The sequence below is a fragment of the Manduca sexta genome, chromosome 19 (assembly GCF_014839805.1).
Source record: "Manduca sexta isolate Smith_Timp_Sample1 chromosome 19, JHU_Msex_v1.0, whole genome shotgun sequence".
In the NCBI taxonomy this organism is placed as follows: domain Eukaryota; kingdom Metazoa; phylum Arthropoda; class Insecta; order Lepidoptera; family Sphingidae; genus Manduca; species Manduca sexta.
Window position 1 is genome coordinate 7,568,295 of NC_051133.1, and position 12,684 is coordinate 7,580,978.

The 12,684-nt window shown below is 33.7% G+C and overlaps 1 protein-coding gene across 7 annotated transcripts; it reads right to left on the reverse strand.

Annotated features, from left to right (window-relative positions):
• Positions 1-741: 741 nt before the first annotated feature.
• LOC115444024 (glutamate receptor ionotropic, kainate 3) lies at positions 742-6,763 on the reverse strand. Of its 7 annotated transcripts, none has more exons than XM_030169634.2 (18): positions 6,538-6,763; positions 6,400-6,446; positions 6,172-6,332; positions 5,931-6,098; positions 5,699-5,865; positions 5,412-5,608; positions 5,071-5,336; positions 4,746-4,850; positions 4,550-4,666; positions 4,269-4,475; positions 3,658-3,819; positions 3,351-3,550; positions 3,079-3,280; positions 2,840-2,931; positions 2,629-2,765; positions 2,213-2,328; positions 1,795-1,947; positions 742-1,338 (listed from the first exon to the last, which is right to left on the reverse strand). In XM_030169634.2, exons 1-18 carry the CDS (start codon positions 6,549-6,551, stop codon positions 1,048-1,050), a joined length of 2,802 nt encoding a protein of 933 aa, XP_030025494.2. In that variant the 5' UTR covers positions 6,552-6,763; the 3' UTR covers positions 742-1,047. The 7 variants fall into 7 exon arrangements, with proteins under 7 accessions (XP_030025494.2, XP_030025493.2, XP_030025499.2 ...); XM_030169635.2 differs by adding an exon at positions 1,616-1,703 and having other exon boundaries at positions 1,227-1,338; positions 6,400-6,762; XM_030169633.2 differs by having other exon boundaries at positions 6,400-6,763.
• Positions 6,764-12,684: the final 5,921 nt, after the last annotated feature.

A 12,684-nucleotide genomic window follows, 5' to 3' on the forward strand; every position in this document is an offset into this window, starting at 1 on the left:
TTTTAATACAACATTATTTAGGATTGGAACGAATATGATGTGTAATAACGTACAGATTCTGGGTACAGACTACAGACTTTATTTATCCAAATACAATTTAAATTTTGTTGTTAACAATATCGTAGTGTGTTAAAATAAATTACAATTTGAGAAAAAAAATATCTAATTTGGTAACATTGTAGTCTACATAAATATAAATTATATTATATAGTTTTTTACAAACTATCGTAAGTTTAAATATAATATGATCACTGTTATTATGACTTCTAATTAATTAAACCGGAAAAGTAAACTTTCTGGAAATTAACAAGCAAATACTGTATATTTATTATGAATCTATTAGAATTCTCTTTGATTATAATTGATAATAAATAAATACTTATTATTTTCGTCCATTGCTAGAAGCAGGTATAATACTATAATAGAGGATTGTGTTATCGAAATAAGCGTTGATTATATTTATAATTCAGAAGCATTACATTGATAATAATTTAATTGGCGTAAAGCAAAATTATTTTAAGGATTGCAGTGAAACCCTTGGAAACCCTTATTAATTTATCATGTCCCTCCATCTGTCACACCGTTATTTAACTGTGATCTGGGAATCTTATCACAATGCGACGTATACATACGTCACCAAGTTTCCGTCACATAATGCTCGTTCATATTTGCCCACACCGTTCACAATCGAAGAAAATTCTGTCTTGTAAATAATACATACAACAAAAACGCGATAGAAAATAGGTAAATAAATATAACGTGTAATATTGTGAGACCTTTACACATACATATTTATACTTACAACATATTTAGCGCCGGTTGAAGCTAAGTATAATTAATCATTTCGGTCCTCAAAATTGTGTTCTTTATTTGTATAAGTAGAAAGATTGTTTTTGTTCGCAACAATTTGTAATTTGAAAATTGATTTTTTTAATTGTTAGGATCAGCCTACATTTATAAAAGAGAAAAAAAGAACATAAACCGATAATTTACTATCATATTAGTCACGCCTGGATGGTCTTTTAACAACGCATTGCATTTAATATACTACAATATACTTCTGCCACTATATTTCCGCATTCGGGCCATTTGTACAGCGTTGCTTTGTCTTCTACTATGTAACGTGTGGTGAGAATGCGAAGACCTTTCGGATCGTGGTGTCGGTGCTGGATCAAGTCTATTGTCACCAATAGATTCAGCTTCACCGCTATCTTCTTTATCTTTCTTCGAACTTCTCGAACCACTTCCAGAAGGTTCTCTGTGGCGTACTGGCTTAGTATCCCCGCTAAAGCTAAGGATGAACTTCAGTTCAGCTATGATTTCATCCTTGAACGATATCTGAAATTAAACAAGCATACAATAAAATAAAGACAATATTTGAAAAAAGGTTTTTAAGTTAGCCACTTTTAAATATAGATTTTACGGAGTGATGATATAATCATAATTATAATGTTAAATAAAAAAAAAATGACGCATTTGAAGTACTACTTTTTATCTAAGTCCCTTTTTGTGTAATATTACATGACATAATTTCATGACATTCAAAAAATCACACCAAAATTCACAAGCAATTTGCTGAATGTACAACTAAACTTAAAAATGTATGTGTACTTACCAATCATACTATTTATGAAGAATAATGCCTGGACACTATATGTGTAGGTGGTTTGGTGGGAAAATGGAACAAACTGGCTCATGCAATTCTGACAAAAGGAAACATTATTTAAAAAATATACAATATGAAAACCAACAATGGGGAGCCAAAATAAAAAATTTGAACTTAAAAGCACTCACTTTCATTCTATGGGAAATCATCCAGACGTCAAAGAGCATTTCTAAGAAGGCGCATAAGACGGCTAGTCCACAACCCGCTGCCAGCACAATGAACACTCCACCCACATTAGCTAGGACTAAAGGTTGCGCATCACCGCCTCCTACGTCGTCGTCCTTTGAAGAAACGAAAAAAAAACTTACATAATACATAAACAGAATTTGTTAGTACGTTTTATAATAGTTTGGGATAAGTCATAAAAATTGCCTTCTGTGTGACTAAAGGCTTTGCTCAGCGACATTTTTTTTACCTATCTAACGCTTGAAAAAAGGTGGCATTTTTATTGAGGAACTATAAACATTATCCCTTGCTTTCGGTTTTGGGATCGTTCGTACACAGCGTAGCTCTACTATTTCCTACAAATAATCTTATGTAACTAACCTGACAAACTCCCCCGCCTCTTTTCTCCTTCCACCACTTATCTTTCATTCGGATTAATTTACCTTCTTCTTGTAATTGTAGTATTGATTCGCTCATTGGCTGTCGATACGGCGAATCTGTAATTAAAACTTGCGGTTTTTGTATTACGACTTCGGCGAAATGGCATGCTCAATTAGATTAAAAAAAAATGTACAGTAAATATTATAGTACCACCTGGGCACTGCACAAGCTCTGTAATCTGTTTTTATCAGACACACGTCACAAAACGAGCTATCAATATTTCGATTTCCGACTACTGCATTCCCTAAACTTATTAACAGTGGATTGGTTCGATTTAAGTTTACAGAGTTTGCGCAACACCTTAAATCTATGTTTAACACAAAGAAAGAAATATTTTCCTATAGTTGTATACATACTTTTTTTCATAGCAATACCATAACCCTTGCTATCCAGAAGTCCGCCAACTCGCGCAACATCACAATTCCGTTCAACCATATACTCGATCGATGTCGATTCCATCAGGAATGCATATTTTTCTGTCTCCGATTTAACTCTAAGATACAAAACATTGTTAAACAATATTATGTGATTAATTATTGAAAATGATGTTACTTAAAACTAAAATACCTTTCAAGTCCCTCATCGTTCGTGGCCGTTTGGTATTCCGGATGATCGTCCATGTAATGATACATTTTCTGATATAATAAGTTATCAGATTCCTTTGAATTAAACAAACAATTATTGATTACTATACAATATTAACGATTAATTACATATCTTTTGCTATAAAAATACAATAAAATAATACATGATTTCTACTATTATGGTATTTTTTGATCAGTAGAGTTAAAATATTCAGTGATTACCTTAAAGAAACTGAATGTGGCGCCACCCTTCTTCGCACCATACGTTATACCGTATGGATTATTAGCCAAATCTTGTACACTTGTAATAGCATAAAACTTGGATTCAACCGTGAGGAAAGCAGCAAGATTGGCTGTATATGACGATACCATGATTAATGTGAAAAACCACCACATACTACCCGCCATACGGGTAGAGACCGCTCTAAAATATAATTGTGTCTTCAACTTAAGATAATATTTTAGAAAATCTAAACGATTTTAATAATACGTACATTGGAGCAATTTCCGATCCTTGCGTTAGAACACTTCCAAGCGTAAACCAAAAAGAATTTGCTAATGTAAACTGATTATCTAAGGTCTCCGGTTCTTCTATACATGGGTAGGGATTTTGCCATTCTTCAGGTGCTAATCTTCCCAAAACAAATAATAAGACAGATACTCCAACAAAAGCGCCTGCAAGCCAGCTCCACACCTTAAAATAAAATTTATTGATTAAAAGCCTACAAAGTGTCACAGTAATTACAATTAATTAGCTCTGTGACAACTTCACTGACAAGTAATTAATTAATGAGTACGTACGCCTGATGAAAATGGTGATATGAAGGAGAACAAGTTTGGAGGTTCTTTAGTAGGTTTTTTATATAGTATAGTTATTCCCAAATTCATGAAAGGGCTGGTAAAGTCCACTGCTTTCTGTCGTGCCGAAGTTATCGTTAGATCCGTTATGGCGAAATCTGCTCGCTGAAAATAGTAATCATTTCTTTTTCACTATAAATGCATAGTTCAATGTTTGGTAGAAAAATATGAATTAGGAAGAAAATAGAAAGATATATTTCTTGTTACAAGCAAAATAAAAATGATCTATAAAAATATCACCCAGTACTACGTAATGAACTACATAAAATATTATACTACTGGCTTTTGTTCGCGGCTTCCTCCACATAAGAGTTTTTCCGGGATAAATTCCCGTATAATATTTTCTGAGGATAAAAATAAGCCTATAACATTCTCAGGGTCTCAAACTATCTCTACTAATTCATCGAAATCCCTTTAGTAATTTTTGAATTTGTCGTATAATACAGGCGAACAGACGCAGCGGGGGACTTCAAACGTCGACGGATATTATAATATGACCTTACATATTATAAAACGAATCTTATAAAACCCAAAGGAAAATAAATTATAGTTACACCATCCATAATTTTTTCCATCATGCCATTCCATTTTTTGGTCTTCGGATTATATGAGCCATAGACACCATCAGCTTGTATATCAAACGTGTAATTAAATTCGTTCATTTTTGCTAGTTCTTCTATTAATTCTATACCGAAACCTTCATAACGAGCATTACCCTCTAGCTTTTTTGCCGATTCTCTTAACATTCCATACGGTGCACTCTGTAATAATATTTGAATTTAAAATCTTTATTTAAACCAAATAAAATGTGTCCATACTTATTTCATATACTTACCAGAGCAGTGAGTATTAAAAAATGTTTGCCTTTCATAGAGTCTGATCCTTCTTGTTCAGTGGGCGGAATAACAGTCCTAGTTTCCGTATAACCATCTTCAAGAGACCATGTTCCAACCTTGTTTGAATGGAATAATCGAAGTATTACTGACTAGTTCAATAATTCTGCAGACTAATAATTATTTATGAATACATACCTTTTCGAAACCATGAGCCATAACCTCTAATATATCTACTTCGAAATCAGAACGAAAACCATCCTCATCGAATTTTATAATGCCTGTCAAGCCATCTATTTCCATCTATAACGAAAACCAGTAAACAATCAACTTAAGCTTAGTAGTTAAGTATAGAACAAAGCAGTATGACATTAATATTTTTGTGTATCATGCATCTGTCGTCTTCGATATTTTGCTTAATAAAAATGTCCTAGGCAATTAAACTCATGAGACAAATCAAACAAGTAAAAATATACAAGATTGAAAATCTAATTTGCGTACGATGACATTTTAAATAACTTACAGTTCTAATGTAATTAATAACACTAGATCCAAATTCCCAGCTTTCATTGTCTTCGCAAGTAACATTAGCACCTTCTTCAAGTTCCATCGCATTTACTGCCGAAGTGTACAAAATAACAGCGTCATAAACTAAAGCCAAATCTAAAGTTAAAGCATCGTCTGCAATTGCGTTCTCTATCTGACCCTCAGATAATTCCACTACTTTCTCATTTAGAGACGTAATGAAGGTTTGAATGGACTCTAAACTAGGATCGAATAAGCGTATCCCTGCAAAACAGTTTTATCGTTATACATAATTCTAAAAATACTATTTAATGATTCACTAAATAAATGTTCGTTTACCCGTTATATTAGAACCGCCGTGTTTATGAGGACTTATGTCGACAGTTTGAAAGTCAGGGTTCATTATAAGGTAGCTGTGATCATCAGACATTATCCCAACTTGCTGTGCTTGCTCGAGTAACAATGGTAAAGTTTTTAAACTACAGTTAATTAAGTAATTAAGAGAGCCCGAACTTTTCACGGTCTTTAATTGGAATCTAGAACAAATTATCCCATTAATTGGTGATAGATATTTATTTAAACAATATCTCTATATTTTACATGAGTTATTTATACTTAATACAAACCTGAAGTCGTCTCCATCAGGTAATTGAACGAGATTCATCAAAATCTTTTCACCACTGTTTGTATTCTGCATTGTGATTATATTGTCTAGGAACGGTAAAAGTTCAGCGCCTTCGTATATTATAGTAAATTCCGTCCAACTTTTCATTTGTATAATGTCAGCGAAGATCTAGAATGTGCAAACTTTGTTGACAATTCGTTTATACGGGTAAACTCAATGCATTGTTTTCATACCTGAGAATATGCGATGTGATGTGGGTATAAATTTACTGTTGACCAGTTACGATTTTGTGAAACCTCTGGTTTAATGATCATTTGAGGCATTTCTAAGGAATCGGTAATCGATTGGACGTGTTGCAATGGTCCTTGCACAGTTGGACCTAGAACTCCAAAGATATTATTCTGAAAGTAATCTTGAAATCAAAAATCTAGTTTTTCCAAGGCCTATATATCGAGATTTGTTATATTGCTTTACCTCTAGAAGACTACAGAAAGCACTTTCCGCCTCTAAGATATCTCCCGGAGAAGTCTTTACAACGGTACCACCAAAGGGGTCATCTTGACCTTCAGAGGCAGCAGCTAAAGCTACCTTAAAGGCAGATTCTAATAAAAATGTGCCATCGTCGAATATTGCACCTATAAAATAAATGAATAAAACGTTTGATGGAGTCAAATAAAAAAAAAAAGAAGTGATAATACGTACCAATATTTTTATCTCCATCAACATAATTTAGACAATGTAGAGTTAAACTAAACAAAATAATTATATGAGACATGCTATATCAAATTTTATTCTGGTAAATGTACAATTAACACTTTTAAATCATAACATAATAATTACAATATTGTCACCATCGTATCAAATTGTAAATTGTCCTCTCTCTTTAATGCACTAACCTCTGAACGTAGCAATAATATCTAACCAGTGAGTTAATTTTAGATAGTACGATCTAATTTTACAAAGTGCATAATGATTAAAATGCATGTCCCGAGCTAAGAGCTCATTACCATAATTTTGGCAAATACAGTAAATACTCATTGCTTATATTGTTCTTCTGAAAACTTTTAGACGGTTAATTTTTCATTTGGTACTATAATTTCTTCCTTGCAGAAAAACTGTTCTTAAAAATTAAAAAAATTGAAATTTCTTTAAGATGCCCTCTTGTATTTAAGAACTGCACTAAAAGGAAAGAAACCGCAACAATTTACCAGGGGACTTATTTTGTCCTTGCTGTTGAGTTTTCAGTAATCTTCGTTGATACTAGATGGCGCTTGACTGAAATTTTAATTCACCGTACCTATCGATATAAATATTTATATAATACACTTGGTTTTTTTTATTAAAAATCGATAATGATATACATAATTAAAAGCAAATATCTTTAAATTTTACACTGACAGGATGTACTGTGAGTAGATAAGGGACATGATAGTCTTTTTAGGAAGAAAACAATAGAGTCGGTATACAGTGTGTAAAGTTATTCGAAGGAGGGTATTAGATTCTGGTCTCAAATATATATAAAATATATGACAATTTTTTTGCAGGAAATTTTACTGCCAAGGTATTTTTACCGCTGTAAGCCAGGTTTGAAGTATGAATGAAAAATGGATTATTCATACATAAAGATGCATGTCGAACTTATTTGACCAATCTTACGCATGATTGATGCATAAGATAGGTCAAATAAGAAATTAGCATAAGGGTACCTACACAGAGGGAGTTACGATTTTTTTGAGGTTTATACTCTATCATTTGTATTATTTTTTGCGTATATTTTTATTAGTTGCATAAAACCATATTGTGTTTAAAAAGGTCCCACGACTAAAAATACGCACGGTACATAATATACATAACATCACGCATTTTATCCCCGAAGGGGTATGCAGAGGCGCAACTAGGGCACCCACTTTTCGCCAAGTATGTTCCGTCCCATGATGTGATAGGTGGCGCCATATCGGGCACAAATTCCAGACTCCGGGCTGATACTGAGCAGAAAAACCCAAATATCACTTTGCCCGACCTGGGATTCGAACCCAGGACCTCAAAGCGCTATTGTACCGGACGTGCAATACAACTAAGCCACCGAGGCAGTCAAATACAAAATACGCACGGTATAAATAGAATAACCTCGTTCTATAACAAGAACCACTGCAAAAATACCTGACAACAATATTTTAACTTATATTAGTAATCTCATAGGTTAGCCATTTCATATTTATGTCTTAAATTCGTATTTTTTTCTTTCTAAGTTCCTGGCAATGCAATGTATTTCGAACAGCCATGCACAACTCTACTATACCTAGATTTAGAGAGGAGCGAGATTAATTTCCTGTTAGTGAAATTACGGTCTGAAATTTAATTACGTGCATACTAGTGCAAGTTGTTGGGTAAGTTTAGCTCGATATAGATACACCCTGTAGACGGTGCAGTAAGTAGTATATTATTGTGCAAAATTATAATCGTATTCGTTGCATCTTAGTTTAATTTTTAAACGTGGTTTGTATAATGTATACATATTATATGTTTTAAGCGTTTAAAATATTATAGAGAAAATAAATAAAGTTTCTTTAATATAGAATTAATTTTATACCATTTAGCACAGATATTATATTCATAATAACTCTTTAACAAATTAATCTTGCGTTTGCTACTTTTCGCTATAAATAGTTTACAAGTTTGTAAGCCGTAAATCTAAACGAAATTGCCTAATTTCATACAAGAATAACATTAATGACGTGGATACGATATTCATAAAGTTTAAGCACCAGATGTAGGTTATTAAACCTAATTTATAAACCGAATATTAACAAGAGCCTTGCCTAGAATAATTCGTCCGTTTTTAATCGAAATAAAAATTTTATAAACATTGCAATCTTTTAAACAGTGTCTTTTACATTTCTGATGAGGTTGCCGAAATTTATAATGAGATAACAAAGGGTTTGAAAGGCAACCAAGCGGTTTTGAGCAGCCACTTGGTATATTTACATCATATGCATATGCATACAGAAAACTCTCGAAGGCGTTTTCCGTAATATATTGTAATTTGAAATTATCCACTGTAGGTTAGAGTGAAAACTGACTTGAAATTTGTGAGTAAGGACTAAAAGCTTGATCTTCGACGCTTTTGGAATAACTTAGTTGCCTTATAATTCCACATAAATAAATATTTGCGGCAGAATTGTGTCGACTATCGATGGGTAATCATCTCTCGTCAGTCGACATTTTATTGGACCCCGCTCCACTCATCATCAAGTGCAGTGAGATCACATTGCCGTTCACATATGAGCAAAAAAAAATTTGATGAGATATTTATTAAATGTGACGGTCGTAAATTATCTCTGAGAATTAGAAGACCTATTTGTGATAACTCAACGTGTATCGAAGTTTTTGTAAGACAACTAAGATGTATTGATGTCAACGTCCTTTGCCTACAGCGACATGTCATCGTATACAGAATTTTATCACTTTTAAATATGTTTTATAAGAACAAACTCAAAATCACACTATTAAGCAAGCTAGGTGCGCATTGCTAACCAGCCCGGCATCACAGATGCCAACTAATTATTCCCGTGTATTTCTAGGTACTTAGGTCAAGCCGAGGGCTTGGAAATAGAACACATGTTCTACATTGCATCATGAATTTTTCTCCTTTTCTGGGGTAGGCGAAGATGTAATACACTAACATTTCGCCAGCTGTGTTAGGTTTCATGTAATATAGGCCGGTCCTATTGCCATTTACCGGACACATTTCCAGTGTCCGAGCTTATCTGAGTAATAAAACCCATTATCACTGCATGACCCGGGAATTGAACCCAAGAACTTAGCGCGATAGTTGTACTGTGCACGCAATACAACTAGGCCATCGAAGCAGTCTACATACAGAACCGCACACCCTATAATTCTATATATACTTACACCAATTTACCTATGTCCCTGTTTTCTAACCGACTCTTAAGAAATGAGGAGATTACTTAATTCTTCTGTACTTTATAAGGAATGGTGAATACTTAAAGGGGTGTTAGAGCTAGGCAAGGCTACTTCTCACGCTCATGTTGCTTTGATATCTTGTTCCGGATGGAATATGAACTGCGACCCATAGAGATATCTATCATACATACCCATACATATATTTTTATGATACAAACAAAAACGTAGTCTCTGAATTAGGTTGTTCATTAAAGTAACTCATCTACAATTTCAAAGGCCGGTTAGTCTGTAAAAAAATTGTTTATTAAGATCATTCAGTTTCCCTCGTTATATTTAATGATATCTTAACGAATAGCTTCTTAATGGAACGTTAAAGGCTTGTTGGTTAGTTAACTTCAATTAGTGTCGTAATTAAAGACTACTGGCATTTATATTTAAGCTTTTTCTAAGATTTTTTTAAATATTTTGAAGATTGGTATATTTGTCAAAAAATATTTTACTACACTAAGAGCATTTAGGTGTGTGTCCTTGGGTTTTGAACCCGCGGACATTCGTCTCAGCAATCCGTACCATAACCAACTAGGCTATCGCCGCATTAATTTTTTAATATAAAGTTTACTAATATATCTGTAATTTGTTTTCAAAATAAGCAATAACAGTGAGCAGACATCACTCGATCAATCAATTACAGTCACACAGACTACTGTCGCACTCAAAGACATCATTGAATTTATCATTATCATGTTTTTTAATTATTTTGACAGGTATATTTAAAGCCATTAATTCAATTATTGTTTATATATCATATATAAATAATCACATAGTAATAGTAGCTTTTGCTCACGGCTTCGGTCACGTATACAAGGTTTTTCACAATAAAAGTCCCATTATATATTTTCCCGGTATAGAATGTAGTCTATTTCCTTCCTGGGGTCTCAGACTATCTTCATACCAAATTTCATTTAAATCTGTTGAGTAGTTTTTGAGTGTATCGGGTTAAACAGGCAGACCCGACGCGGGACTTTGTATTAATATAAAGAAGAAGCGGCTAATAATAAAAACAAGTGACGTTTCTAACCACAACAGAAACGCTGCAGAAGGGTGCATCCTCGATTACTTGAATAACAATGAGAGACAAACAAACAATTAGGTCAGGGTTTAGACTCCTTAACTAGAAGTATAACAAAGATACGAGACGACATAACTAGCAGTGAATACTGCTATAAAAGAGAGTAGGGGATACTGTCGAACGTTTTCTGTTTTAAACATGTGTTAAAAGGTAGCAGCACCCTTTAACTCCATGTTACTTTTTAAATGTTCATAAAATCCTTTCATAAAAAGAAATAATAGCCTTAGATTTAATTGCAACGTCTTATAGAATGTAATAACAAAAAAAAAAACAAAATCGTAGTATGTTTTTATACTACAACATAAAATAATATGGATGTTAGGTGTTGTTTGGATTTTAGGAATCCGACTTTCTTCGGTCACACCACCTTATATAAGTATAATAAAGGTAATCATTACTGTAATGATTTATGAAATTAATTGAATTATCCATTCATTCTTATGTCCTTTTATTTTTTTAAAAGAAATTAAGAATGAATGCATTACCTTTGTCCAAATCTGCATCTGCCCTAAGCTGCCTCCTTCTCCTCTATATTTACATACATTTACGTTCCTAACATGTATAAGTTTTGAATAAAAACCCGTATTCATGTATAAATTGAAAGGGTAAGGTCAACTGGAAAGTCAAAACAGATGTTATCCTGTTTTGCATACAAATGTGTGCGGGCGTGATCATTTCGACCCACAATGTATCAGATGTTTAGCATAAATTGTTGGAGACAAAAATAAAACAAAGCTAATGTAAATAGGATACAAAATCAAATTCTGAAATTAATTAGCACCATTGGGTATAAATCAATATTTAATCCTTATTGCTTTTGCTCAACCACTCATATATATAAAATATAAATAATATCAACCCTGTATTATATACTTGCCCACTGCTGAGCACGGGCCTCCTTTACTACTGAGAGGGACTAGGCCTTAGTCCACCACGTTGGCCTAGTGCGGATTGGTAGACTTCACACACCTTCGAAATTCCTATAGAGAACTTCTCAGATGTGCAGGTTTCCTCGGTGAAGGATGAAGCTTTAACGGTGAAGGATGTTTTCCTTCACCGTTAAAGCGAACGATAAATTCACAAAGAATACACACATGACTTTTTAGAAAAGTCAGAGGTGTGTGCAACCACTCATAGTTGTGCAAAATTATAGATAAACTGTCACGTGTTTAATCTAGTGTTTTTTTTTAATTATCTTAATGAGGATTTTTCATAATTTGACTGCCTCGGAGGCGTAATTGTATTACGATACGACTGCAATGTTGAGGTCTCCGGTTGGATTCCCGGGTCGGGTAAATTGATATTAGGTTTGTCGTCTCAGTATCGGCCTGGAGTCTGAAATTTGTTCCCGATATGGCAATACGCTCCCCCCCATCACATCATAGAACACACGCGGGAATTGTGTGCACCAGTTGCGCATCTGCGTAACCCTTCAGGGACCTAAGGCATCTAGTTCATCAGTTTCTTAATAAAGATTTATCATAAAGTGCGTACACATCTGGCGAATGCGAGTCTGCGAAACGTCCTCATACATTATTGAGTGCGATGGTGTTTGCTCATCTCTCCTCCACACACAGTACACACGGGCCTTGTCTAAGCACTATGCATAATCAGGGTTGAAATCCAGCCATCAATAATAACTACATTTTTATTAAACAATAGCATAAATATGCATTTATTTAATAAAAACGTACGAAAGTAGAGTTACATACAAATGCCACAAAAGCTCGTATTCTCTGAAACAAGTAAATAACCCATAGTATATTTTCACAGCTTTACCCGCCTTAAGTAAAATAAATAGTACCTTCTTTAGAATACGTATAAAGATATTTCATAGAATTTGACAGAGATACGTTCTCTTTAATACCCTCGCAGAATTCAAAGGTAAAATACAATAAACATTTCAGACAATAGGATCACATTGTTGACCT

Bases quoted from the DNA above. Each gene is read 5' to 3' on its own strand.
- LOC115444024 (XM_030169633.2), bottom strand. From the start codon at position 6,472: ATGTCTCATATAATTATTTTGTTTAGTTTAACTCTACATTGTCTAAAT. The intron at 6,099-6,171 runs GTAAAGCAATAT...GATTACTTTCAG, and splicing joins CTTTCTGTAGTCTTCTAGAG to AATAATATCTTTGGAGTTCT. The intron at 2,932-3,078 runs GTAATCACTGAA...TTTAATTCAAAG, and splicing joins CCACATTCAGTTTCTTTAAG to GAATCTGATAACTTATTATA.